The 26050-nt window shown below is 41.5% G+C and overlaps 1 protein-coding gene across 4 annotated transcripts in view; it reads left to right on the top strand.

Annotated features, from left to right (window-relative positions):
• LOC135484086 (serine/threonine-protein phosphatase 4 regulatory subunit 4-like) overlaps positions 1-26050 on the top strand; it is a 75222-nt gene that overhangs the window by 12414 nt on the left and 36758 nt on the right. For all 4 annotated transcript variants that reach the window (XM_064765188.1, XM_064765187.1, XM_064765190.1 and 1 more), the window contains 2 exons: positions 8747-8849; positions 20313-20460. In XM_064765188.1, coding sequence (XP_064621258.1) covers positions 8747-8849; positions 20313-20460 — 251 coding nt within the window. The remainder of the gene's footprint in view (positions 1-8746; positions 8850-20312; positions 20461-26050) is intronic.

The following is a 26050-nucleotide window of genomic DNA, read 5'->3' on the forward strand; positions in this document are numbered from 1 at the left end:
GACGTTTGGTGGCGCTCGTATCTCAAATAAACATATTGTCGTGTTTTCTGATTTTTGTGTATAACTCAAATAGACGTTTGGTGGCGCTTTATTTGAGATACGAGCGCCACCAAACGTCTATTTGAGTGTATGTCTATTTGAGATACGACACAATATGTTTATTTCAGGTACGTCTCCGTTAAAACGAGCGCCACCAAACGTCTATTCGAGTCATAACACGACATAAAATGTCTATTTGAGACAACCTCTATTTATGCGGAAATAACCGCCCATACAAGTGTTGTTCTTGACCATTTTATCTTTGCGATTGGTAGAAAGACGCAAACTAAACACGCTAAATTTCCAATTGAGTAAATTTGCCAACATTTGATGTGGCCAACATTTCCCTCTAAGCACGCAATTCAATTTTTTCGCAATTCAATTTTTTCCCATGATTTAGGCTATTGGTGATATCAGCGATCAACATGACCTGATCCACCTGTCTGAAATGGTTGTTATTGTGTGACAGGTGGAAGTTCTGATATTCTGACCTCTGTTATCAACACTTCATACCTGTTAAAATTAATTGATTTCTTCGAGATCAATCAAATGCAATGTTGGTCTAATCTCATTTAATTATTTATTACATCAAACCAGATATGGTGTCATTATGATGTTTTGTGGTTGAGGAAGAAACGTTTTGCTCAAGGACATCTACATTGTCACCTGCAAAGCCCTCTGAGAATTCCTGAATGGGGGGGGGGGGGGGGCATTGGCAACCAATCAGTAATTAATCAATCAATCAGTAAATTTGTATTTGGTCACAGTGCACTGTTGATATCAGTGTTTATCAGTGTTGGTAAGACACCACCTACTGCACTAACTCTGCATCCTTTACATCCAGGGTCATGCACATGCTCCTCTACCTTGCATTTGCATTTTAAGGTTTGCCCTGATAAAAGGACCATGATCTAGCGTAAAGGCCCATTCAGGATGCTAACACGGATGATTCTCCAGAATGTTTTCATCAATCTACTAGTATTTCAATGCTGCAGCATTCTGAGGGTGGATCATCCATATTCTCCTCTTCCTTGCGTTTGCACTTTGAAGTTAGCTGAATAAAAGTACCAAGATCTAGCTTTAATCAGGATGCTACCGCTAACACAGATGATTCGCAAGAATCTTTTCATCCATCTACTGGTATTTCATTGCTGCAGCATTCTGAGGGTGGATCATCCACATGCTCCTCTTCCTTGCATTTGCACTTTGAAGTTAGCTGAATAAAAGTACCATGATCTATTATAAATGCTTTAATCAGGATACTACTGCTAACACAGATGATTCGCAAGAATCTTTTCATCCATCTACAAGTATTTCGTTGCCGCAGCACTCTGTAAATGTTGAAGAATGTCAGTGCTTTAGGGCTACATCTCTGCTGGTGTTCACGCAGTTGTAATTAGTTGAAGATAATCTGGTCTTGAGGCTAATTGTGTGCTAATGACACGGTGGGGTCTGTTATGGCGGTTGCTTGATCATAATTGAACAAGATGAGGTGTAAATAAAATGTAACCCTCAGGGTCAGATGATAAACAGAACTTAAAATTGGTACAGTAAAACCTCCCTTAGCGGACACCTCTCTATTAAGGACAACCTCTCTATTAAGGGCACTAGTTTTGGTCCCAAATTGGTTGTTTCCATTCCATTTGACCTCTCTAATCAGGGCACCTCTAAATTAAGGACAGCACTATTCAGTCCTGAGGGTGTCCTTAACAGAAATGTTCCACTGTATGTTGGGTTCAAGGTCCTCAATGCTTTGAGTTATGCTCACTGTATCAAATTGACTTTGAGGTAGAAATAACTATGGTCGTTATTAGTTTTGGTAAATGTTTGCATCACAATATTTTTGACTGCAAGACTATAGTAGGGGGCTTGTTAAGAGAACACACCCTCCATAACCAATGTCGGCACATCTCAAAGGCTGCTTTCTTTAGCTAAAACAAGAGATCAAAGAGCTCCAGCTGAATGAAGAAGAAGAACCAACTACTGGAATACAGTCATCATCAGGAAGATGGGTTCATTATCTTCCTGTATCATTTTGTGTTGCAGTTTTCTGTCACTTCGAGGTGATCTATGAGATATTTGTGCCAGGTGAACTCCCTGGTCTTTATATTTAGCTCATCTTTCAAGGAGGTGTGGTTCCCATTATCACTGACTCATCTTGGAAAAAAATAGTCAAATTTTACAGGCTAAAATGGCTTAGCTTGAGGCATATTCAGCGAAATGGGGTGCAAAAAGAATGTTTCCTTTAGAATGATTATTGGAACTCACAGGAAAGGTTTGGATCCAGGATGTCCCGAAAAAATCTAATTGGGGGTTGTTTGCATTTCTTCCTGTGACTTTGTTTGATCATTCCATGGTAGATTAGGTGGGCTATTATCCAAAATATATAAGCGAGCCTTATAAATTTTTGCTATTATGGATATTGTCTGTCAAGGGAAATCCTGCTAACAGCAGATTTGATAATTGGAAATATGGTTCCTGGGTCATACACTACTGGCTACATAAATTGCCAAGTAGCACATTTGCCATTTGTGCACAGACCATTGCCAGTATTGTAAAATGACTTTATCTACAGTTGAAATTAATTTTCTATTTCATGGAGTTTTCAAATTACAAACACCAGCTGTTTGGCCTTGATTTGATTTTTTGCTTCCCAGCTCATCAATGGATGGTGATACTCGCTCTCTTCATCATGCTGGGTATGATTGGTGCCCTCGGCCATTACTCGTTAAGTAAAATAATTTAATAATTGAATGAGATAGGAAATTGGGACACAATAGCAATTTAAAAGGTAATGAGAGTATGTGACCAGTGTGTATTGTTCGTTGTCTCAATGGGAATTCAGATGTCAGAATGCGCGATGAGTATCAAGTAATAGTATCAAGTAATTGTCCAGGGTCGTTAACTGAACTTGTGGTCTCCATGGTTTGAGTAGGTCATTTGTTGGCATTGTTCCACTGTCTGTACCGCTTCCTTCTTTGCCTTGTGCAGGGTGCACCAAAAAGTGTGGCCTTGAAATCCTCTATGTTAAGCTTACCCTGCCGACACACTGGGCATGTCATGTCTCATGAAGCTTCGCCTCAGCATACCTGCTAGCCAACAGAAGCCCGAGTGTGCCAGCACTAATTTTGATAAAATTTCTCCCAAGTTCGTGCAGCAGCAAATATTGATGATGTTTGAAAGCTTTTAAATGTTTAAAACTGGTTGCAGTCATCTGTCAATGCACTGCATGTTGCTTGTACTCAGCGCTAACACTCGAGCTGCATGCAAAACGTTTGAGTTTTTAAATTTGCATATTCTTGATTCAGTATCGGCATGCTACATGTTGCAGTATTGAACGTGGTTGACGCTTAGTGCGGCATTCATAATTGACTGGGGAATGACCAGGAATTGAACCCAGGACCTCAAGAGGTGACAGCCACTGATGTTTCCATCCCAACAGCCCAATACATCTCACATGTTGGTGTATCGACTTGGTTAAGTGTATGTTGGACTACACATACTCTTCAGGAGACTGCACCTAATCTTTTAATATATATCAGCCTGTGGCTATAACCAGTGTCAATATTTCAATACTTCTACCAACATGTTATGCATATTTCATGAGATGCCGATGCAGTAATAGGTTCTCTGGTCCACATGCCCTCGAGGAGGAAAGAGACGTAATCTTGTTACCAATATTGCGCAAAGCCTCACATCACGTCAGTGCGAGCTGTGGATACAAGCTAGACTGCTTGTCACAGCACCTTCATACAGTGGGACTCCTCCAACAGTGGCTTTACGCTTCAGGCTGTGGTTATTTTTCATATCTACGCATAACCATGTAGACTGCCAAGGACAGTCACCGTCTGCTTGTGATAACCTGGCCTCCTGTCTCGACCTTGCTGATACTAATGCACACACTCCCTTGCGGACAGCTTGGGATGGTTGGTTGTGTATAGATTTTCTCATTAATCTTATCGCTAATTGGAGCGATAAAGTAAAGTGGCTTTATCTTAATAGTGCTGGACCACTTGTGAGCTTTGTTGTCATTCAATCAGCCTAAGTTCAAGAGGTCTTGGAACCTGCTTGGTATTGCTGAACACTCTGATTTCAAACTTGTTTCATTTTAATTATAACGTTATAGTCTCAGTTTCATTCACCAAACCAGTAGTTTTCCATTCCACGGCATCACAAGGTCATCGAGATCATTTTTGCTGCATCTTCTTAATGCGCTGTGATATTTATTGGTTCTCCATCTTAGGGAGGGTAGAGGTGTTGGTTGCTTGACTCATGGTGGGTCTCCAGTGTCCTCTTATTTCTCACTCCCAGGCACTTAGGAACACCATCAATCGAAGGGTGGTGTGTTAGGGGAGTTTTAATGGGATTTTATTGAAGTTTGCTGGTGATATTTTAAGACAGAGAGGCAAATGGCTGTTGCATTGCCATTGGAGGAAGAGTGAGGCCATTTCATGATGGTTGCATGTGTTAGTGCTGGTGGTGGGTGAGGGGGCAGGTTTCAGGTTTACTTTATACAGTAAGGTAGAAGTAAAACTGGATACCGTCACTGTAGTCTACAACAATGTCCATCGGTCCCTATTGTTGGGCTGTTGTGTTGCTCCACCGACGCGCGTTTCTGCCCCTCTAGGCTTCATCAGGGTGGCTGGGGTTGACTAGCATCTGTCTAGTTCGAAGTTCACAGTTTGAATGACATCATGACTCAGGGGTGGTTTCTCAATGACGTTGTGACGTTATAGACTCTGTTGCGACTCTGTTGTTGAAACATTCTGTTGTAGTCAAGCAGGTGGGCTGTCCAAATGGCACATGTTGAGAAGTACAGGATCAACCGATGATACACACGGACCAGACAATAAAATCAGAATAGTAGAAGTAAAACTGGATACTGTCACTGTAGTTCACAACAATGTCCATCGGTCCCTATTGTCCAATGTCCATCGGTCCTTACTTTATACAGTAAGCCTTCTGCTCAGGCCTACAAATACCACTGTGACACCAGCTGCTTGTGTAATGCATCAGGTTGCATGTGATTACTCTGCACATCACTCTCCCTTACTCATCGGCAGTTCCATCCAAAACATCAGTAAACAAGTAATTAACAGATGATTCTTGATCTCTATTGATCTGTTAATTAATAAATGGAGAATTACATCCTTTCATAAAAATGTCCCAATTGTTCTTGGCCATTATTTCCGACTTCTCTTGGTGCCCGTTTTCTCCGTCGAGTGGAAGTCAGCAGACTTGGTGGCAACATCGTTTAATGGCGAAAGATAAAATCAATGCAATCTGTTGGTTGTTGTTTGAGTGTCTCTGGTTTGATATTGCATTCGATAGTATCCACGGGTTGATATCTCAGATTAATTGACTTGATTTTACGAGGTCTTCATCTTGCGGTCAGGTTGTCATATCACTGAGGTAGAGTGCATGTAACCTTTGAGGACTTAGCTGCAGAGCTGACTTGCGTGTACTTATATAGTCATGATGGTCAGCTTAATGTCCATTTTCGCAATGGGACTGTCAGACTATCCAGGATGCATCTGAACCATGATATGATGAACGCTATTGTGACAGACGGAAAATTCGATAATCCCGCATCAGATGCTAGTGGTCTCCTGCAGAGAATGCTGTAGTCAAAAGGTCAATTGTCATTGATCGATTATGGACAAAGTGGATCTCTGTACACAACTATGAGCTGTTGCTTCCCCAGAATCCTAATCAAGCTCATTCCTCAAGGTACTTACTCTTGCAGCCCACGGCCCCGGGTTCTGGACTGCAGATGGAAGGGTATCATATCTTGAACAGTTCTCTTTGCCAGCGATCCCCAGTTCGCTCTGATCTGTTGACTTAGACGTCCTTGAACTGTCTCTAAAGGATGCAACAACTGCAATTTCTGTCTCCTGTTACAATGTGACGTCTTCTTTAAGAATAGATCCATATTCAATTAGACACAATTTATGCCCAGCTATAGTTGCCCAGTTCTCTTGGCCAGTGATCCTGGTGCTTTCTATTCTTCTGACATGGCTGTCCTTGACCTGTCTCTAAATGATATGTCTGACAATAGTCCCAGTCCCCTGTTCCATTGTCTCCGTAAAGAATAGATTCCACATGATTCATACCCATCTCTTTGACCCTGTGCTAATCCACTTACAGTCCACTGATGAAGAAACTGTTTGCCCTCCTCAGGAAACCTGTTTTCCTGGACAATGTGGAAAACTCGTCTCTCGATATTTTAGTAACCTGTCGCATTGGGGAGTATTATTAGTCCGTCATCTTTGGAGTTAGATTACAAGTGTAAAGTGCCCCTTGTCTGTTTTTGTACCCCTTATCCCGTCTTTCTGGAGACTCAGACTCTTTCAAATGAATGCCAAAGAAGAAGCTTAAGAAAAGCGTGTTTGTTTAGCAATTCGTTTCATTCTTTACCATTTAAGAGCAACAGGTTCTGGTTGTAAATAGAGGACACTTCCTGAGGTATGAAAACCCAGCATTAGGAACAAGGGTCAGGAATGGGGTGGATGTTAAAATAGAAAGGGAATGTAACAATTGAGGTCATGGCATGTTCCTTTTTGGTTGCACTTCAAGCCCTTGTGGAAGTTTTTGTCTGCCATCTAGGCTGCTGATCCTCGTCAAAGTTGTTTAGTCAAAATTGTTTGACCGAGCAGACGTACAGTAGTTAAGAGGCAAACTTCGACCAACATTCTCGTGTGGAAAAAATGTTTGGGCCAGGACAAGAAACAAACAATTTGTATGTCCTTTCTGATAGTAGATGTTTCAACCTTTAAACGGTTTAGACTCCCAACTCCTCCGGCACTGCATGTTGTGTTAGTAATTTCGAATTGATTACTACTCTTATGTGGGCCATGACCTCCATTTATGGTCATAAAGGCTTGGTTCCTGGCATAGTTTTACAACCGTTTTCTCGTTTATGGGTCGGTCACATGACTTCCTGGATAGTGTCATTGAGTCTCTGTAGTACATTGGACCACATGCTTTTAGTTTTAGCAGGCCTTCTCATCACTTGATACATATGTACATTTGATACAGGATAGTACGTTTCATACATGGACTAGTTAGTGTAGGAGGATAATTTCGGATCAAAATGCTGGTTGATGTCGGCAATGTCGATTGCTTTGAACCGGATACCGGTGAATTTGTTAAGTCGTGAGTATACCCACAATTGATTTCAACTATCTAGATGACACACGTGGCTGATATTACAGGGAACAGCTGCTATATATGAACGTTGTCAAAGCATGTTTCATATGTTTTGCCTGCATATGCGCATTTTAGGTGTACCACATCACTGCCACTGTGTCGCGAAGCATTACATGTAGTAGTGGCTCCACCTTGGACTTTTGACCCTCTAGGCCTACTCCTTTGAATTGTAATCAGGTGACTTACTGATTTCCCCCTTAACTGTAGCCTATGCCATCCCACTGTCGTTCTGATACTATCCTCGTCCGATCCATATTTCCTACCCCTCGTCTGTCTCACTGAAATTATTCTTTAAAAAAGTTGCTTTCGTTTCAAAAGAACGAAATTTGAGACTTCGAGACTGTTGACAACATTCTTCAAGATCAAGATCTGTTCCGTGATATCTGAGTCATAGAAACCTAAGCAATCGGCTCTGTACCATGATTGATATCTGATGTGATCTGACAGCCTGACTGCCTGAAAAAGTGCAAGGAACCTTCCCAAACGCAACAGTTTTTGCTGAGTGAAAAGCGACTCTTGCATCTTGATACATGTTGGTACAATGCACTCTGGTCCCAATGACCTAAACGTGCTTGCTTGATGGGTAAGGGTCTACTAAGGTGTCCATTAAAAGTTATGGATCTAAATGGACTTACAATTTCATGACTGTGATTCTCACTATCTTGAATTGAGGACCCTTGTGTGATGTCCAAGGGTTTCACTTCGTGATTACCCCTGTGCTCTATAATCATACTTGAGACCTTGAAGACCCACTATCATTTTCGGTACCATACTGGACCAACTAATTATCAAATGTGAGTTATATCAGTGTGCTATTTTACTGTGTCATAATCAGTGTCCATCAAAGAATAGCAACAAAGGACTATTAAGGTCACAGCAAATCTGTAAAAAAGACAGGGTATGGGTTTCAAGCCTTTTCCTTAGCCACAACCCCTGAGGCACTAGAGTTTTCACATTGCTTTGCTAGTTCAAATAAGCAAATAAAGGTTACCAGTAGTTCATGTTATTCAATCTGACTATTTAGAAGGTGGGAGAGTGATAATTTTGATACCATAGCATTCCTACGTGATAATAGTAGGCTATAACTCGGCTGAACCGTTGCCTGAAGTGGTTGAAAATGTCTGGAGCTAGGAGTTGGTTGCCATGGCATAGCCGTCACAGCCAGGACACTCTGCTAATCAAGTCTACTTCACATTAGCTTCTGAAGAGTGAAAAAGTTGGAAAAGCAATTTGTTCTCGATGCAAGTGCTCTGTTGTTGATAGTTCTATCTAAGTGAAAATGAGAAAAACGTTCAGTCTGTTTTTGTGAGTTTTGGGTTTCTTTTGGACGAATTGAGCACCCCAAAGGAACTTTTCAACTCAGAAGAGCTACCATAGACTCCTTAATTTTTGCAGCCCTATATGTTCTCCAAACATTCTTTTCAGATTGATATCTGAGGTATACACGTCTTATCTGTCGGCTGGAGGTTCATGTATTCCACCGTTCTTCTCTTTTCAGTTCTGGTCAGGAGGTTCAACAGATCAGTGTCATCAACCAGCTACCGGATCTCCTCAGGGATAACAATGCGGACTGTATGCGACGCGTTGTACCAAAAGTCAGGGTAAGTTGATTTCGTGAAAGCAATACCGCTGTCAGTTATACACCCTGGCGACAAATAAAACGTCGAGGGCATGAATATCTTCCCCTACCCTTCATGCAGTCATTCTTTCCTCGGCTGATGCGGAAAGTGTAGCGCGAGAGGGGGTCCATCCAGATGATTTGCCCCTCCCCTCCTTTTAGGAATCTTATTTCGATGTGGCATCCCCCTCTCTCGGCTACTCTATTATTAGTAAGTTCCCAATACTTCCTAGCAAGACGATAGATGTTGCCAGGGATGTGGCCACCACTGTCTATAGTGAATCCCATCCTGCCGTTACTTCTCTTGTACGAATCGAACGCCATTGATGATGTAGCCGTCAGAGGCAGAGAAGGTGCCTTGGATCCAATCATAAATCAGTTTATTGTGGATTAAAAGAAATCTCTAAAGGTTTCTCTTTGTTGGTGGGCCAAATTCAGTCAAAAAGTAAATTGCTGTGTTCCAACATCTCAAAATTGCAACCCAGTGTATCTCCACAGTATTGGGGACCTAATCTTGATTTGCAATCTTGCCCCCGCTTCCATTTTGCGGTTCTGATCTGACGTCAAGCTACATCAAGCAGATGCCAAGTTGAAAATGATTTGTCAACGTTTTACAAACAGTGATGGCTATGTCTAGCGGCGGCAGCTGGTCGGTTGAGTCAACTGAATGTTTACATGGCTGAGGTGAAATCAGGAAAGATGATCGATAGGAACACGGACCGTGATCAGTCAACTGGTCGATACACTCATCATAATCAGCTTGGTTAAAATAGAGTTTGTGTCACTTTCTACCAGCCAGAATCATATGATCAGAAATTTTCTCGGAAATTTCCATCTGATTTGTGTCATAAACTTCGAGTTATGAGTTGCTGTTGATAATTCTGTTGCCGTTTCATGATGTTTCACAGTTTGGTAAATTTGAGGACGCTCATTCTGAATGACACGTTGGTCATATTGTTTAGTAGGCGCTACATCTTCTCTGTCCCTGGGCAATACTTGACCTCCTGAACTAGTCCTGAGTTTTAATTACCATAAACACTTGAAAGTGTTGACAATCTCTGTATTTCAATATTGGGTGGACTCAGTACTATCAGGGGCACACTTCCTGCTAAACCTTCAGATGAAAATATCGAATAACTCCCAATGTAACTTTTGGATGACATCATGTCATTCCGTGTTGTCATAAGAACGCCTGTTTTGTAGTTACCCGCATACGCAAAGGATGCTACCCGCATATGCAAGGATGCGTAATATTTTTACTGTTCAAATGATGCCAACAGTTGATGCTTTTGTAACCCATACTCGGAGACATATACTTCCTCAATGTCAAGTTTGATTAGTTCCAACATACAGCTCAATGTCACAGGTCATTTTCCATCTTCTCTCAAAGAGCCTTTTATCTCCAAATCCTAATGCAAGTAAGAACATTGCTTCCATGATGCACCAGATGCAAGTAAAAATCATTGCTTCCTTGATGCACTATGACACAATGCTATTAAAGCACATTGTTACCATCAAGAAAAACAAGCTGTTTGATGCATGATTCCTTTCAGATTACTCAGGGAAAAGAATGGTCATGCTTTTTCACCAGTCCAGGTTTTTGTTTGGCCGGACAAAGCAACGTATCAGGTGCAACTTTCGAGATAAAGGAGAATTTTTGCTGAGTCAGCATTCTGATGATATTTTGGCTAACATCAATAGTGGAAACAAGTATACTTTCAGTTCAAATGAGAATTGATGGATGTTTTCACCTTTTTGTGGAAGTGGTACGTGTAATAAGTAAATTGGGTAGAATGTGATGAACCTTCACATTTTTCCACCCTTACCTTGTCAAGGTGTACATCGAGCACGTATGCCAAATCAGTGAGGCTTCCTATGATGTTATGAACGAGCAGACTAAGTATTTTGATTAATGCATGAGTTGAGAAACAGGCATTCCCAGAGGACCATGTCAAACGTAAACCTGAGGCAAGTACTGGCCATGCTGATGATCATACACAATGATTCGTTCTTCCCCCAAAACAACTATATGTTAAGATTGGAATCAGACTGGTCAAGCTGAGATAGATACCATCTGTGTCTAATCCTGCGTGTCCCATTGCCGTCAATAATACCAGTTGTCCTTCCTCCCTGTTACACACAAAAACTTGGTGAAGCGGATTAACCACTTTTATGACCAATAGGCCTACCAAGACTTGATATTTTAGTACAGATAAACAGGAACTCAAAGGAGAAGTATATGACACTTAGAAGATCGCAATCAATAAAATGTATGTCAGTACTTCAGCATCTTACCCATCTCCATGAGTATGTTGACTACTCAGTTTCTACTCAATGATGGGAATCCATCTTTATGGATGAGAGGTCTGCTGAGGAGGAAAGCTGGGGATCTTTATGGATGAGATGCAGTCACTCGGCAGTGTATACAGTCTGCTGAGGAGGAAAGCCAACAATAATGCCAACATTTGATTCACAGTTTAGATAGAGGCAAAAAATTAAGTGCTCCTGTATGATAAATTGAGTGCATCTCATACGTCAACAGATGTGAATTAATGTGGCGACCTCACATGTTCATGTTCCTGTGGCAACCAGAGAAATTCATACAAGATTTATTAGTGGATGGATAAAATTCGACACCGAAGTTGGATGGGTTCGCCCAAGAGATTGAAGCTGTTAATTGACAAGTGGCTTGGCTCAGCTTTCGGATGTTATGTTGAACCATACCTGTAATCTTGCTTACCATTCAGGAATCAAATAAAGAAGTTAAGAGCGATTAGGAAGCATAAAAATGGTAGATATTTACAGTTTCGTTAATAGAATAGAATCACGAATGTTGCCAAATTTGGAAACATCCCTGATATCATCAATGTTGCAAGATCTGAATCATTGAGTTTCCTGCCAAGTTGAAGAAGGGTGATGGGGGAACTCCAGAATTGAAAGTATGACCTTCAAAGGACTAAACTGTCGTGCCATCACCATCCTTGCCAATCCCACAAATGAACAGCTTTTGAAAGTTACATCATCTTCACTTGGAGCTCATAACCTTCAACAGCTCCATCCACTCAGACAATCGATTTCTGATAACATTTTCCTTCAAGAGCATGAGGAACACAGAATCCCTGTTAGGAAAATGTAACCTAAGACTCAAAACGGCAACTCGAAAACGCTCATAAAAAGCACAATGGGAAGTTTCTCTCCTTGAAGTCAGTGTTGAGTGAGCTGGCCATAACTGATTTCTTTGAAGATGCTAGCATGTTTTCAAACCCGTCTGGCTTGAAGTTGTTAAAGGATGAGAAACGATCGATCAGCCTGGTCTGTAGAATACAAGCTGGATGCATCGCTACTTTTCTGGCCAGGTTTGTAATTTGCTGAAGGATGGAACTGATTTGAAACTCAACCATTTTGTTAAGATCATTGAAAATTAAATTAACTGTTCTTTAACAATTGTTTTTTTGGGTGTGTGTATGTTAGAAATAGTTCACCCACAATCATGATTTGTTCTGATAGTTTTCCGGAAACTGAGAATTTGTTTTGGCTCTGTATATGAACTGTTTGTACCATAATGAATAAATCATGTCATCTGATTTCATAGAAGTGGTGCGTGTTTTGAAGATGAGTATTATGTGTTAACACTCTGACTCTGATGATAAGCAAAAGCTCCAAAGTGGTAAATAATGGAATACAGAGTATGAAGCTACAGACAGGATGCAAGAAGTGAGCTGTTATATAGGCCATCATATGCTGCTACCTAAGTGAGGTGTCATAAGCCATGATCTGCCGTGTCTGCAAGCCAAAGAGATGTTTCAAGCTACCATGTGCTAGCTAAGTGAAGTGTCATAAGCCATGATCTGCCGTGTCTGCAAGCCAAAGAGTTGTTTTAAGCTACCATCTGCTAGCTAATAGTGGTGTCATAAACCATGATCTGCCGTGTCTGCAAGCCAAAGAGTTGTTTTAAGCTACCATCTGCTCGCTAATAGTGGTGTCATAAACCATGATCTGCCGTGTCTGCAAGCCAAAGAGTTGTTTTAAGCTACCATCTGCTAGCTAAGTTAACAGTCATAAACCATGATCTGCCATTTCTGCAAGCTAAGTGAGCTGTTATAAGCTACTATCTGCACGGAGCTAAGTTAGCTGTTATAAGTTATCATCTGCCATTTCTCAAAGCCAATTGAGCTGTTATAAGCTACCATCGGCTCTGCCATTTCTGCTAGCCAAGTGAGCTGTTATAAGCTACCATCTGCACAGAGCTAAGTAAGCTGTTATAAGTTATCATCTGCCATTTCTCAAAGCCAATTGAGCTATTATAAACTACCATCGGCTCTGCCATTTCTGCTAGCCAAGTGAGCTGTTATAAGCCATCATCAACTTTTGTTGACTCTTCCCCCCCCCCCCCCGATGTATCGAAGTGACTCAATAAAAAAATAATGTGTTTGGGTGTAGTTTGTATGAGTTTTGATATGAGCCACGAGTATTGCCACCACATGGCAGAGAAAATATAGATCTCAAGTATCGATGGTCTCCATCAATGATTATGATTGCTGTCTATCTTTGGATGTGGCATTTGTACCTGGTGTTAAGAAATACAGCCATGTGCATCGTATTCACTTACGATTTGGACGTCAGATGCATTCCTGAACTGAATGGAATGGTAATCCTTAGCCCCTTCTCTCATTCTGATGGAAGGTGATCCTGTTCTTTGTGGTTTTATTGACTTTTCGGACTTTCCTGTGGACATGTGTCTATCAGAACCCAAGGTTTCTGACTTCCCTGTGGACCTGTGTCCATCAGAACCCAAGGAGGATGTCGGAATTGGTGGAAAATGTGTGTCATTTCTTGATGAGGAGATTTGTGATTGGATTTGGATGGACAGGCATGAGGTGAGAAATGATCACTCCCCCAGAGATTGTTTGTCGAAGCTCTGAGTACATTTTGGCATCACATAGGATACTGTAAATTGAATGTCTTTTTTCTTCTTCTTCTTAGCATTAACCAGCTGTTCAAATGTGTAGTCCGGTCCCGAGTCTGGTCTGGTTTATGAAGTGGACTGTTGGCTCCAGTTCCCTCTTGGTCTCGCAGAGTTCAGCTGTGTAGTTGACATCGTCTGACCAAACCTTATTTCTCTTGGCAGGAGGTAACAGTCGTCAAGGAATGGATGTGGATGGGAGTCTGTCCCTTGTGTCTACAGGAGCATGCTGTGTGTCTGCTAGCCCAATGCGAAAGAGATGGCGGTCTTTGAATAGTAGATCTGATGTTGTCATCGGCATCGTCATTTGACTCTCAATCAGCAATTATCATAAATTTTCATCTATTGCAATTGTTCTTGGGTCCCTTGGACCGTTGTCATTTTCAGCTTCTTTTCCCACTCATCACCATGGTCACCCTTATCTCTAAAGCCAAGATGGCCCTTGCGAGAACTATCTCACATATCACTTTTTCTGGCTGGAATGAGACATTAGTATTCACACCAACTTTGAATTCATCATCTCTTGCTAGATTCTTTGGGAAACTGCCAGAACCAGAGTGATGTATCATTGTCTATAGGTGCCCCCTTTCATCTTTACAATGTAAATGGTAAGAAATTGACTGTTTTGTGTGTTTTGCCCTGAAAGACTTTGTGGAGGAAAGGATCTGTGTAATCTGTGGTGAAATTCCTCTGATGCAACTTGATGGAAGTTATCTCAAGCGATCTTTGAACTCTCTCGGTCCTTTCAGGTAAGGTGGATTCTTGGTTCAAAGATTGGCTCCCTTGTGGTTTGATGAGACCACTTAATCTCTGTAGAGGTTTTGATTTTCCTTGGATATCTCTTAGAGGTGGCAGGTAACACTTGTAAAGCTTGATCTGTCTGCCTGGACAAGGTCGTTTGGGGTTGCTCTCATGTTGTCCATTCCTTGGTCTTGTTTATCTGATCCTTCTGGTGTTCTCTTTGGCTTATCACTGATTCAGAAGGTTCGAATTGCGTGGCTTTACCTCTTAGCCCAGGTTTGTAAAGAGTTCACCTTTTCGCATTGTAGCTTTGCCTTGAGTTGTGGTCAGCAAGGAGCCATCTCCACTCTCTCACTCAGCGCATCCTCTTACCACCTGTCATTAGGCTTGGTTAGTTCTCTAATTGCTTGGTCATGGCGTCTGTTTTAACAAATTATCAGGTCGTGGTTGAATTTCATGATTACTTTTCTCTGTGGAGCAACTTTCTCTGAGTTCTTCCTCAGACTGTTTTCCCGGAACCACCTGACGTCTGTTCTTTGCTTTGGGCATTCAGGCTGCCGAGCGCAAGTCCAGCACTGCGAATGTCCTACTGCTTCCAATGTCATCCAAAGCCATGAAATTGCAGCAATGAAGTTCTTTGACAAGCTGGCATGTTACCATGATGCCCTACACTTCATAGTGGAGTAAATCAGATGGTAATAGCGCTTTCCATGTCACACATTTAGCTCAGAAGAGTTATGTCCTATGCCGCATCTCCCAGTTAATGCTTTACCAGTAAACTACGGCAATAATGTCATTGGGTGTTAATCACTCCACCTGCTCTTCTTACTAAACGTCTCATTAGCCTCTCAGTGTTTTCATCTTCTATATTTATGAGATGGGATTGGAGGAGTCTTTCGCATCGAATTTAAATGTGTCACCATATTTTGTCGCTTCCATCATCTAGATGTGTCTTGTTGAACAGAAGCACATCGAATTGAATGAAAGGAAAGGCAGTGTGTTGGTTCCTAATCGGATTATTGACTCCGCCTGTTCTTACCTCCGTTGAGCAGCCAAGTCTACAAATTGTCATCCTTTTGATGAAGCTTGGCTTCCATGGAGACCGGCTCCAAGACTGTGCGTGCGAGAGAAGCAGACTTAGAAGCTTTTGAGTCGTTCAGCCATTGTGAAGATGATTGGAAAATGTTCTCCAAATAATGAGGCAAGGTTACAGTATTTCTTCTGGTGCTGTTGCCTACTTAAATTCAGGGCAATTTCTTTCTGTCTGCCAGTTATCGTGATTACAGGCAATGGTAATTCGATAAAAGAGAGCAATTTGTTCTGCGTGCGAGAGCAGTAGAGGTAGAGTTACCGTTTATTCCAATAATCCTTTTTCCGAGGTAGTTGTTCCGTTGAATCCATGCCAATTTGAAATATAATTCATAGGACAGCTTCTGTGGCAGATTCAGAAATTAGGTTTTATACCAAAAAAAGAAAGATTGGTATTCGGACCACACAGGAGTTGAGTCTTTTTTCATGATCCTAAGACTTGCTAATGAAAGGGCCTTGGGTGAATGGTGACAAGCAAGAAGCATTCTAGAATATCTCTACTAGAGAAATATTTAGATTCCTCCGTGACAGTTCGTGGAGGCTGTCGGGGTAGTTAGAGAGAGGTCACCTGTCCAGATGACAGAGTTATCTTTTGAATCATAACATCTCTTAGGTTTCGTTACTTGTAATTATATCAGAGTCGAGATTGCTGAGAAAAAGCATTGGTTGGCTAGTCCATTTTGATGATCATCTCAGTACGGACAGTAGGGACTTCATGTTAGTCCATATTTTGACTGAAGGAGACTGTTAGCTCTGTGAGTTGCATCTAGGTCTTTATGGATGGGCAATTTACCTACTGGTACCCTTGGTCTACTACCCTGAGCAAGGAGTGAACTTGGATCATCGGAAACACACACAAAGTTTGTTGTTCCACGGGAATATATGATGATGTTGTGCTGGGTGAGTAACATGATTATCATTCAAATGCAAGCCTAAGTTAAGTTGGGAATTATGTTCACCATCTTTGGTAGGTGCAATAGTTAAAAATCAACATAAATATTACAATTATGTGTGAAGTGGGCCTGTTAAGAGAGCTATTTTATAGTAAAATAATGATGCCACATACTTGGAGATTCGGCTTTGTGTCGTTAGAATAAAATGTAAATGTTCTGTTGCCAAGCAACCTCTCATAACACGTCAACAGAATATGTCTAAGATATCCATTACTCTCTCCATTTTTAATCAACGCCCGTCTCATATGCATATTGACAATCTCTCCCCGACAGGAAATTGACATTGTTGACGATTGGCGGGATGACTTGTCTGGTAGGGAAATTGTTGGGGGATGTTTTGTTTTGATGGATTTTGAAAAGATGCACAGTTGATATTGAGTAATTGCTTATTCTCAAGAAAACTCTGTCCATCTTGAAAGGCGTATTGGAAGATGTTACAGAGAATATTGAAGATCTGAAAGCAATGCCTCGTTGGCAACATTCTATTCAAAGGGATTATCTTGTCAGTGTTGTTGCCAATGTTGGTGTGTATCAAATGAAGATTTACCTATTGGCAAGAAAGGAAAAGCATTAGGAACTCACAGCTTTTGTAAGAGCAGCTTTAGTTGCCATATTATTGGAGATAATACGCCGACGGAAGATTGAGCCAAAGCTCTCTGCTTTGTTTAGTTCCCAATCCATTTCTCACGTTGTGATTTCTTCATCGAACCTAAAAAGCTGTCTTTAGACACATAACGAGAAGGTATGATGTGCAAAGGAAGACATGTGTCTGTTGACAAATCTTTGTGATGAAGTAATATTAGGAATCAGCTCTCTGTGAATCTCCCTCCATGTCCTCAGCAGTTTCAATCAGATCAAGTCAGGCTCCAGGTCAGGATCTCATGATTGCATTCAATTAATCTCCCCTTGTGACACCTTGGCTGCACAGTCATGGCCTTAAACCATCACTTTTGTTATCCGGCTACAAAATATCAACTAAACTAGGCGTATAGCAGGAATTGTTCGCACTCGGTTCATCCATGCCCAAAAGCTGCTGCGCTCGAATAATCAAGAGGAACCTCGTTCTGTAAATGTAATGTATCTCCCATCTATTTCATCCGGATACCATCTAGTCAGATAATCTCCCAACCTCCGAAGCGAGCTTCTCCCAAATCAAATCAACATTTAGAGATGCATTGATGTTGCTTGTTTTTTGCTGTCCGTTGTTGGCCGTATAGGAGAGGAGATCATGTTGCAACTGTTGCTGACTTTTTACGATGATTGCTATGTCCGATTTGATGCTGGCGAGATTTTATTTGAATAATGGAAACAGAGTAGATTGCTGGTCAGATTGATTACTAGGTTTCTTTGTTCAGCGACTGCCCGATTCGAGGGAGAATTTGATTCTGCTCTTGGTAGTACTGTAGTAGAATTGGTCTGGCTTAACAGAATGTGAGTGGAGTTGGTTTTCTCTTCATCGCAGGGGGAATTCGGAGATCTGGTAGGAGAATTGATCTGGCTTCCCAGGATGAAAGTGGAGTTGGTTTTCTCTTCATCGCAGGGGGAATTCAGATCTGGTAGTAGAATTGGTCTGGCTTCACAGAATGAAAGTGGAGTTGGTTTTCTCTTCATCGCAGGGGGAATTCGGATCTGGTAGTAGAAATGGTCTGGCTTCCCAGGATGAAAGTGGGGTTGGTTTCTCTTCATCGTAGGGGGAATTCAGATCAGCTCTTGGTAGTATTCACAGAATGAAAGTGGAGTTGGTTTTCTCTTCACCGCAGGGGGAATACAGATCTGCTCTTGGTAGTATTCACAGAATGAAAGTGGAGTTGGTTTTCTCTTCACCGCAGGGGGAATTCAGATCTGCTCTTGGTAGTATTCACAGAATGAAAGTGGAGTTGGTTTTCTCTTCATCACAGGGGGAATACAGATCTGCTCTTGGTAGTATTCACAGAATGAAAGTGGAGTTGGTTTTCTCTTCACCGCAGGGGGAATACAGATCTGCTCTTGGTAGTATTCACAGAATGAAAGTGGAGTTGGTTTTCTCTTCATTGCAGGGGGAATTCAGATCTGCTCTTGGTAGTATTCACAGAATGAAAGTGGAGTTGGTTTTCTCTTCATTGCAGGGGGAATTCAGATCTGCTCTTGGTAGTATTCACAGAATGAAAGTGGAGTTAGTTTTCTCTTCACCGCAGGGGGAATTCAGATCTGCTCTTGGTAGTATTCACAGAATGAAAGTGGAGTTGGTTTTCTCTTCATTGCAGGGGGAATTCAGATCTGCTCTTGGTAGTATTCACAGAATGAAAGTGGAGTTGGTTTTCTCTTCAAGGGGAATTTGGATCTGCTCTTGGTACACTGTAGTAGAATTGGACTGTCCTCACATAATGAAAGTGGAGTTACTTTCTGTTTAGCATCAATGTTTGTCAACAATATAGGTTATTTAAACAACAATCTGACAGTTTCCACAGTGGCTGCACTTCTACAGTTCCAAACAGCTGAATTTGGAGTCACAAGGCCAATAACCCTGATGATTGTGTAACCATAGTGACATGCAAAGACCCTCCTTGGAGGAAAAATACTCTCTGCAGAATAACTCCTCCAACTACAAAGTGAAAGTAGAAGAAGTTACGGTTCTAAGAGTAAGACCTGGATACTGACAGCAATTAGAAGTTGTGGTGGTCCAGTGGCTCAGGTCTCTGGCTGGCAGCTTGTTATGTCCCTGGTCTGATTCCCAATGCGTGAGAATCTTGGCACGTTGCTTTGTCTTAACTTGCCTAACTCCACCCAAATGGGTTCTTGTCGGAAATGCTTCGATTGTACATGTAGCTCAAAACAAGGTCGATTGAGTTCTACTGAAATGTTCTGGGAAGACTGGAGTTAAAGTTTGATGATATATTTAACTGTTGATATCAGACTATAAACACGAACTTAAACTGTAAAACTATATTCAGTGCTCTTTTTCATTGTGTGTGAGGAATGTTTCTTCACAGACAGTCTTATAAAAAACCTTTTGCTTGAAGCGAAAGAGGGCAATTGACTTTTCATAGTGGTAAGAAAGCAGGTACAAATGGCATGCACCAGGAGCAGTTGCAGGTGCACAGATAGGTACCAGGGCAATTTGGTAAAAACACTAGTTATCTCGTTTCGTGAAGGAATGTGGTACAAACAAGTGGGAAGTCATCTTTCATCTCCATCCCAGGGCATCAGTCTTCTGAATGAAAAGAGAAAGTTAACTTGGACCATGCACCTTTGTGCGCTATCGTTATCGACGAACTGCGGTCTCACCTCATAGTCTCTAAATCATGTAAATAGTAAACTACATCTTTATTAGCCCCAACTCTTGATTTGTGTTGTACTTAGTGTTGTAAAATGATCAGGAACATGCCACAAGGGAAAATGGGATTCCTTGTTAAGTCTTGGCAAAGTTTCTTGATGTACTTTGCAAAACTTATAGGTCTTCTTCTGATACTTCTCCTCCTGTTGTAAAGATCAGTCACAATTAACTCGTCTCCCCTTTCTTCAGTCATTGGCTACTGTCCAGCGGTTCTACCCAAAGGCAGTCGTTGACCCGACAGCTTCAAAGCACATCTTGTCAGAGAATGCCTTGTTACCCTGTTTCTTTGTGGTGTAGGGAGAGTATGGGTCATTTTGTTTTAAATCCCACACTAGGGGTCTACCATTCCAAATAATATCATCAAATTGATTCATCTTGTCATTTCAGGAGGTGCTTCACCTTGCCCAGGCTGAGATGCAACTTGCTGCCAGCAGTGCATTCCTACAGATTCTGCAGAAAGAGCTCGTACCGGTCCAGAATTATACGCAAACATTCCTTCAGACTATTCTTATGAGTGTGGACAGCCGAGATCCTGGTAAGTTCAAGAAAACTTCAAGAAAACTTCGTCACCGAGAAGTTTCAGGGCAGCTTTTCTTGAAGGGGGAGGCAAACTGTAGTTTCGACCAAGTCTCAGGAGTCCTGTTCATTGCAGGTCCTGGGACCAGTTTCACACTTCTAATGGCTCTAAGCAGTAATTCCTGGAATGCTTCGGAAACAAGAGAAAGTTCTGGGCAGATAATTCACTTTAAAACTGTTTGCTGATGTTGTAATTGTTTTGCTCTGGACCACCGGCAGTGAAACACACTTCGGAGAGTTGCACACTCTATTGATTTATGTCTTGAGGTGTATTGGCATGGTTTTAGATCCCTCGTGTTAAAAAAACCCAAAATGAAGCACCAAGCAAATTCATCTTTGCTATTTACTCGCTAATGAGTGTTTTGGAACGTGCAAATCATTTTCAGGAGCGTTTTGTTAATAGTGGGTCACTTAACCTTGATTATGTGACCTCATCCAAGAAAAACTCAAAGAAAAACGGTCCAAATAGCTGCTAAGAGAGCCATCAAACGGAAATGGAGTAGGCAGGCAATTAGGTGACCATTAGCACATGAGTCAAGGGCACTTGGAGTGGCTCATGCTGAAGAATTCTTGGAGAAAATGTTGGGAAAAGGTTTGTGGTAATTGAGCATAAGAGGGCTGACAGGTTTAGGTAATGAGGCAGGAACCTCGGACCTGGAGCAATGTCGTTGTGAAAAAACGCTAAACTGGAATGGATGTCCACCAAGGATAAGGAGAGCCTGTCTTGGTAGAGTTCTTGCAGTTTCCTACTGTCCAGCTCTCCAAATTCCAGAGAATCAACAGATTGGAGCACACTCACTACTGCAACACGAGATGTCAACATCAACTTTGGAAGGACACGTCTCAATTCTCTGCTGTGGTCCTGGTCAGCTGTATTCAGATCGTGCATCTCTAACCGCTTCCTAGCTTTAGATAACTTTCTATGATATCAGTATCTTACCACCATCAAAGGCAAGCGTTGCTTTGTCTGGAACCCTAGGCAGTCTTGGCCTGAATAATGGAGGAGCTATAGTCAACTTCTATAATAGTCATCAGGGGAATGTCTGAGCACATTGATCATCTAAGGTTGAGGAATAAGGTTAAATTTAGACTTGTCCTTATTATCAGTTGTACATGATAGCATAACATATTGAATTGCCAATCATGCCAACTTGTCAAAGCAATGTTTACAATTCCTGACAGCATTCCACATTACTTATACAAGCTACATTGTCTTAAACGCTAATATCACTTCACTAAAATCTGGAAGATTCTCACGAAAGATCTCTAGATATCAATCTCCTACAGTAAACTATTCTACAAGATAAAAACTGAAATGTCCTACATAGCTATAAAGTTTTATTCTCAGAGATTGCTTGACTTACCCAAGTTGCATTCGCTGAGATTGCTTGACTTAGCCAAGTTGCATACTCTGAGATTGCTTGATTCAGCCGAGTTGCATACTCTGAGATTGCTTGATTCACCCAAGTTGCATACTCTGAGATTGCTTGAATCAGCCAAGTTGCATACTCTGAGATTGCTTGGCTTAGCCAAGTTGCATACTAGCTTAGTTGCATACAATGAGATTGCATGACTGAGTCGAGTTGCATTCGTTTAGACGAGTGGCAATCTCTGAGATTGCTTGACTTAGCCGAGTTCCTACTTTCCTAGACTAAACCGAGTTGCAAACACTATATTGCTTGAAAGGTTGTACAGGAATTGCAAACTACATTGTAGTTGCATCCAGGTTCAGTATGAAATCTGCTGCTAAGATTCCTTTTCCACCATTCAAACCAAGGTAAATTATCGGTGAGAAGCATTGAAAAAAAAGTTGTGGTAAAGTAGGATGTTTGACATTGGTAGTTTTCCATGCAGTTCAAGCTAGCATGCTCCCCAATGTTGATGTTAGCATGCTAGCGCTACCTGGATTAGCATGGAGTGCGCTATGACTTCATGAGTCAGGCAACGTGATCGCCAACAACCCAATCAGCATATATTTTCTTACCTGACATAAGTTTGTCTAGCCGATTTCAAATATTTAGCATTGGTGATGATTGGTTTAGGGGTGTAGATATGTCAGACAATATCTTTCATATGTTTTGCTAAGGTGCTTAGATATCTTGGTAAATACTTGTCAGCTAAGTGGAATGTATCTTGGACTGGTTTAACCCCTTATGTCGGGGATACATCTCAATTTGTGGATGAGCACTGGTTTTAGATTGAACTCTCGTTAAAAGAGGCAATGGAAGAAGTGTTATCTGGAGAGGGTTCTCGCTCTCTGTATCAGCAGCTGAGGGCATGGAGGAAGCATGGCTCATCTAACCGTACATGGTAGTATTATCGGCAATCTCCTACTTGTATGTCAATGCCAATGACTAAAGTACAGATTCCCCTGCCTCGGGCCCAAGTTAAAATTGGTAATCAGCCAGCTATAACACACGACTGGTTCCAGATCGATATTGTCTGGGCGCAGGAACCTTTCTTGTCTGCGTTCGCTGAAGACGGGTCTTGCGGACAAATTCGATGGCGTGTGTTAATTTTTTTCCACACCACCATTGGTTGTTCCAAAGAAGCTTATAAAGCACCCTAGGAGTGTGTGAGCGGCATATTACTATATCTAATGAAGGGAATCAGTAGTGATGGATTGATGATGCCTGATAACGTCTTGAACATTCTTGACATGGCGGTAGGATTCGAGCATGCACCGATGATAATTTCAACATGCATTCAGGGTGAAACTTGAACTTCTCCACTGAGCTGTTGGTAATGTAGCTCCAGGATTGGAACTGCTGCTTGGGAAAGTGGTTTGAAATTTAAGATATAGGCTAAGGAATGGAACTATGGCTTGGGAAAAAAGTTTGAAAATGGAGCCGACTTCATTTCAGAGCTGGTTCATGGCTCTGTGGAATGATGTCTAGAAAGTTTTGCTCGACGAAGAACCAAATCTCTCAGGGGTTCAGTTGAATACTTCTGTTGTTTTTTCGAGATTTTATGATGCGAATTGGCACTGTTTGAGACCCCTGACAAGCTTTATGTTGGGTGCAATTTACAGTCTGCTGGAATCAGCACAGCTGCAAGAACCTAGTATACTTCCTGTGAGATGTTCAAACTCAAAGGCAATGCGATTTACAGATATCAACCTTTGAATAATTGCATGATGCGCAATCACAGTGATTAATTCCTTGGACGGTAGATTCTCTATCGATTTTCAACACAAATACATTGCCATGCTACATTAGAAATGCTATGTTAACTGGTTTTAATATTTAACATGGCTGAGAGCGACTGTTTGAATAATTGAGGAGTCTATTTGGAGCTGTCTTGTCCTCTCATTAGTTATTGGAATGACATTTAGCTAGTCGCTAATGAGCTCAGAATAGCTCACTAATCTATAAAGGTAGCATCAGACCTGCGCTATTTTAAGCTGAGCATAGACTATGGTTTATTTGCTGTAACTAGCGGTTTCTTTTCCCAATATCTCACCCCAGGAACACAGATGCAGTTTGCGAACATCAACGTACTGAGATATATGCCAAATCGCGGAGGTGATGAGCAGCAAAAGAGCTAAAGATTTTGATTCCTTCAGCAGCATTTTGCCAATAAATCAGGTTGGGTTTAATTAATTTCAGTCCCTGACCTACTGCTTGACTGAAGATAAACTCAGATGCAGTGAGTCCATCAATGTGAGAAAAGATAGTGTTATGAAAATTGGGCTTTGACATGAAAAAAACATATTCGGCACATTTGATCTCCCATTGCTGGTCCCTCCTGAGTCATCACCGCGGTGACATCCTTTTGTTCTTGTTTAATTATCGACATCAATCTTAATTGCTGTCTGATTAACCAACCTGGATCCAGGTTAAATGATGTGTATACTTAATGGTGCAGTGTTGATGGTCTTCATGTCTTGGGACAAGGATGACTTTCACCGGGATGGAACCAAATTGCTACTTGAGTTGGGTGAAAATGGAGGCTGCAGACATCACCAATGGTGCTGCCTTGGCTTCCTGACACAGCATATTCAGGATTAACTAGGAAGTGGAAATCAATAATTCCCAAATTAAGATCTCTTTCAAATTATACATTGCGTATTGATTTTAGCGTTCTCCATTCCCCATATGGTGCCACAGGCACAAAATGCTATGAAGACGATAGAGCGACGAAACTCAAAGCGATGCTTCTACTATAGATACTTTGCAGAAACCACAGGAAATGATATACAAAGTAGAATTGCTTTGAAAATTAACTTTTTCATAGTGTCAGCTTTTACTAGTTTAGTCTTCTGATTCTGAAAGATTCAGCATCCAGTTTGTGAAGAAGTCAGTCAAAAACCGACATTCTAAAACTTGTGTTTGGTCTGTTTCACCTACGTCTTCAAAATCTCAATTCCCATCCTTGTGGTGTGACAGTGAGTGAGCAAAGATGCTAAAAAAAGTGTAACGATTTTCCTATTTCCTACATAGGTGACAGTTGTATAGTCAGCCTTGCATGTGGAGAAGATTGGGAAAAAATCCTTCTACGGAAGTCTCCAACTAGGAAGTAACCTTGAAACTGAGAGATCATGGCCATACCTTGCCTTAATCCAGGTGTCTCTCATCATTTGTGGCTAAGGCAGCCCTCGACAGGTCTCATCAGTCCTTGATGGGATTCAACAGCTTTTACTCATCAACAGTTCCTTGGAGGTTGGAAATGGCTGCAGAGTTTTGCTTTGGCCTTGTCGATATCGGGGAGTGATTTGTCGTTCATGTTCTGTCTGTTGGTCGGTCTCAAGAAGGCTTTTTTCGGCAAGATTTTTGCCTCAATCAACACTTCCTTTGAAGTTGGAAATGACTTCAGAGATTGCTTCCGCTTCGTCAATAACAGGAAGTGAGGTGGAGGTTTCTGAGTTGCCTCATGCTGGAGTTACCAAAAAAGTTCTCTGTCCTTTAAATTTAAACCCGATGGTATTGAGATCCAGACAGAAAACGACTTCCATACAGCAGCTTGCCGTTCACCAAAAAAGATTCTTTTATGCCATCAGCTTTTCTTGCCAGGATATTGATATTCGAAGCACATGAAAGAAATCATGATTCACAGCTTGTGATAGTGACGCCAGGTTCCCTGGCCAATCGAATACTGGTCAGGTTTTACACGAACCGTAGATCAGCTATCGGTGCGAGGAGGAGTGATACATCATCGGAGGGGAAAGAGTAATCGGAAGTGAATGGAGATGTAACAAGATTTGCCTTGCTATGAAACAAGATTTGCCGTGTCTCTAGTTGAAAAACTAGTCATGAAATTGAAATTAACTTTTCTGCTTTTCGGTGGGCATTGTCCAGGATCTGTGAAAAAGGAAGTGAAGGGTTGCGTGATTAATTACGTAGTAGTCGGGATAGATTCCATCTTTTTTCCAGCATTCGGAGCTTCCTCCACTCAATGCTGCTGATGGTGGTCTCGCAGTGCTCTTCTGGACGTTTTGATCCAGGAATGTTCGTGGAGGAGAGGAGCATTGATGGTGATCTAATTGTATTGGTATTTGGACCCAATTAACTTTTGAAGGTCAACCAGAGTCGATCGTGAATCATTAGCAA

This window comes from Lineus longissimus, chromosome 3 (assembly GCF_910592395.1).
Source record: "Lineus longissimus chromosome 3, tnLinLong1.2, whole genome shotgun sequence".
NCBI lineage: Eukaryota > Metazoa > Nemertea > Pilidiophora > Heteronemertea > Lineidae > Lineus > Lineus longissimus.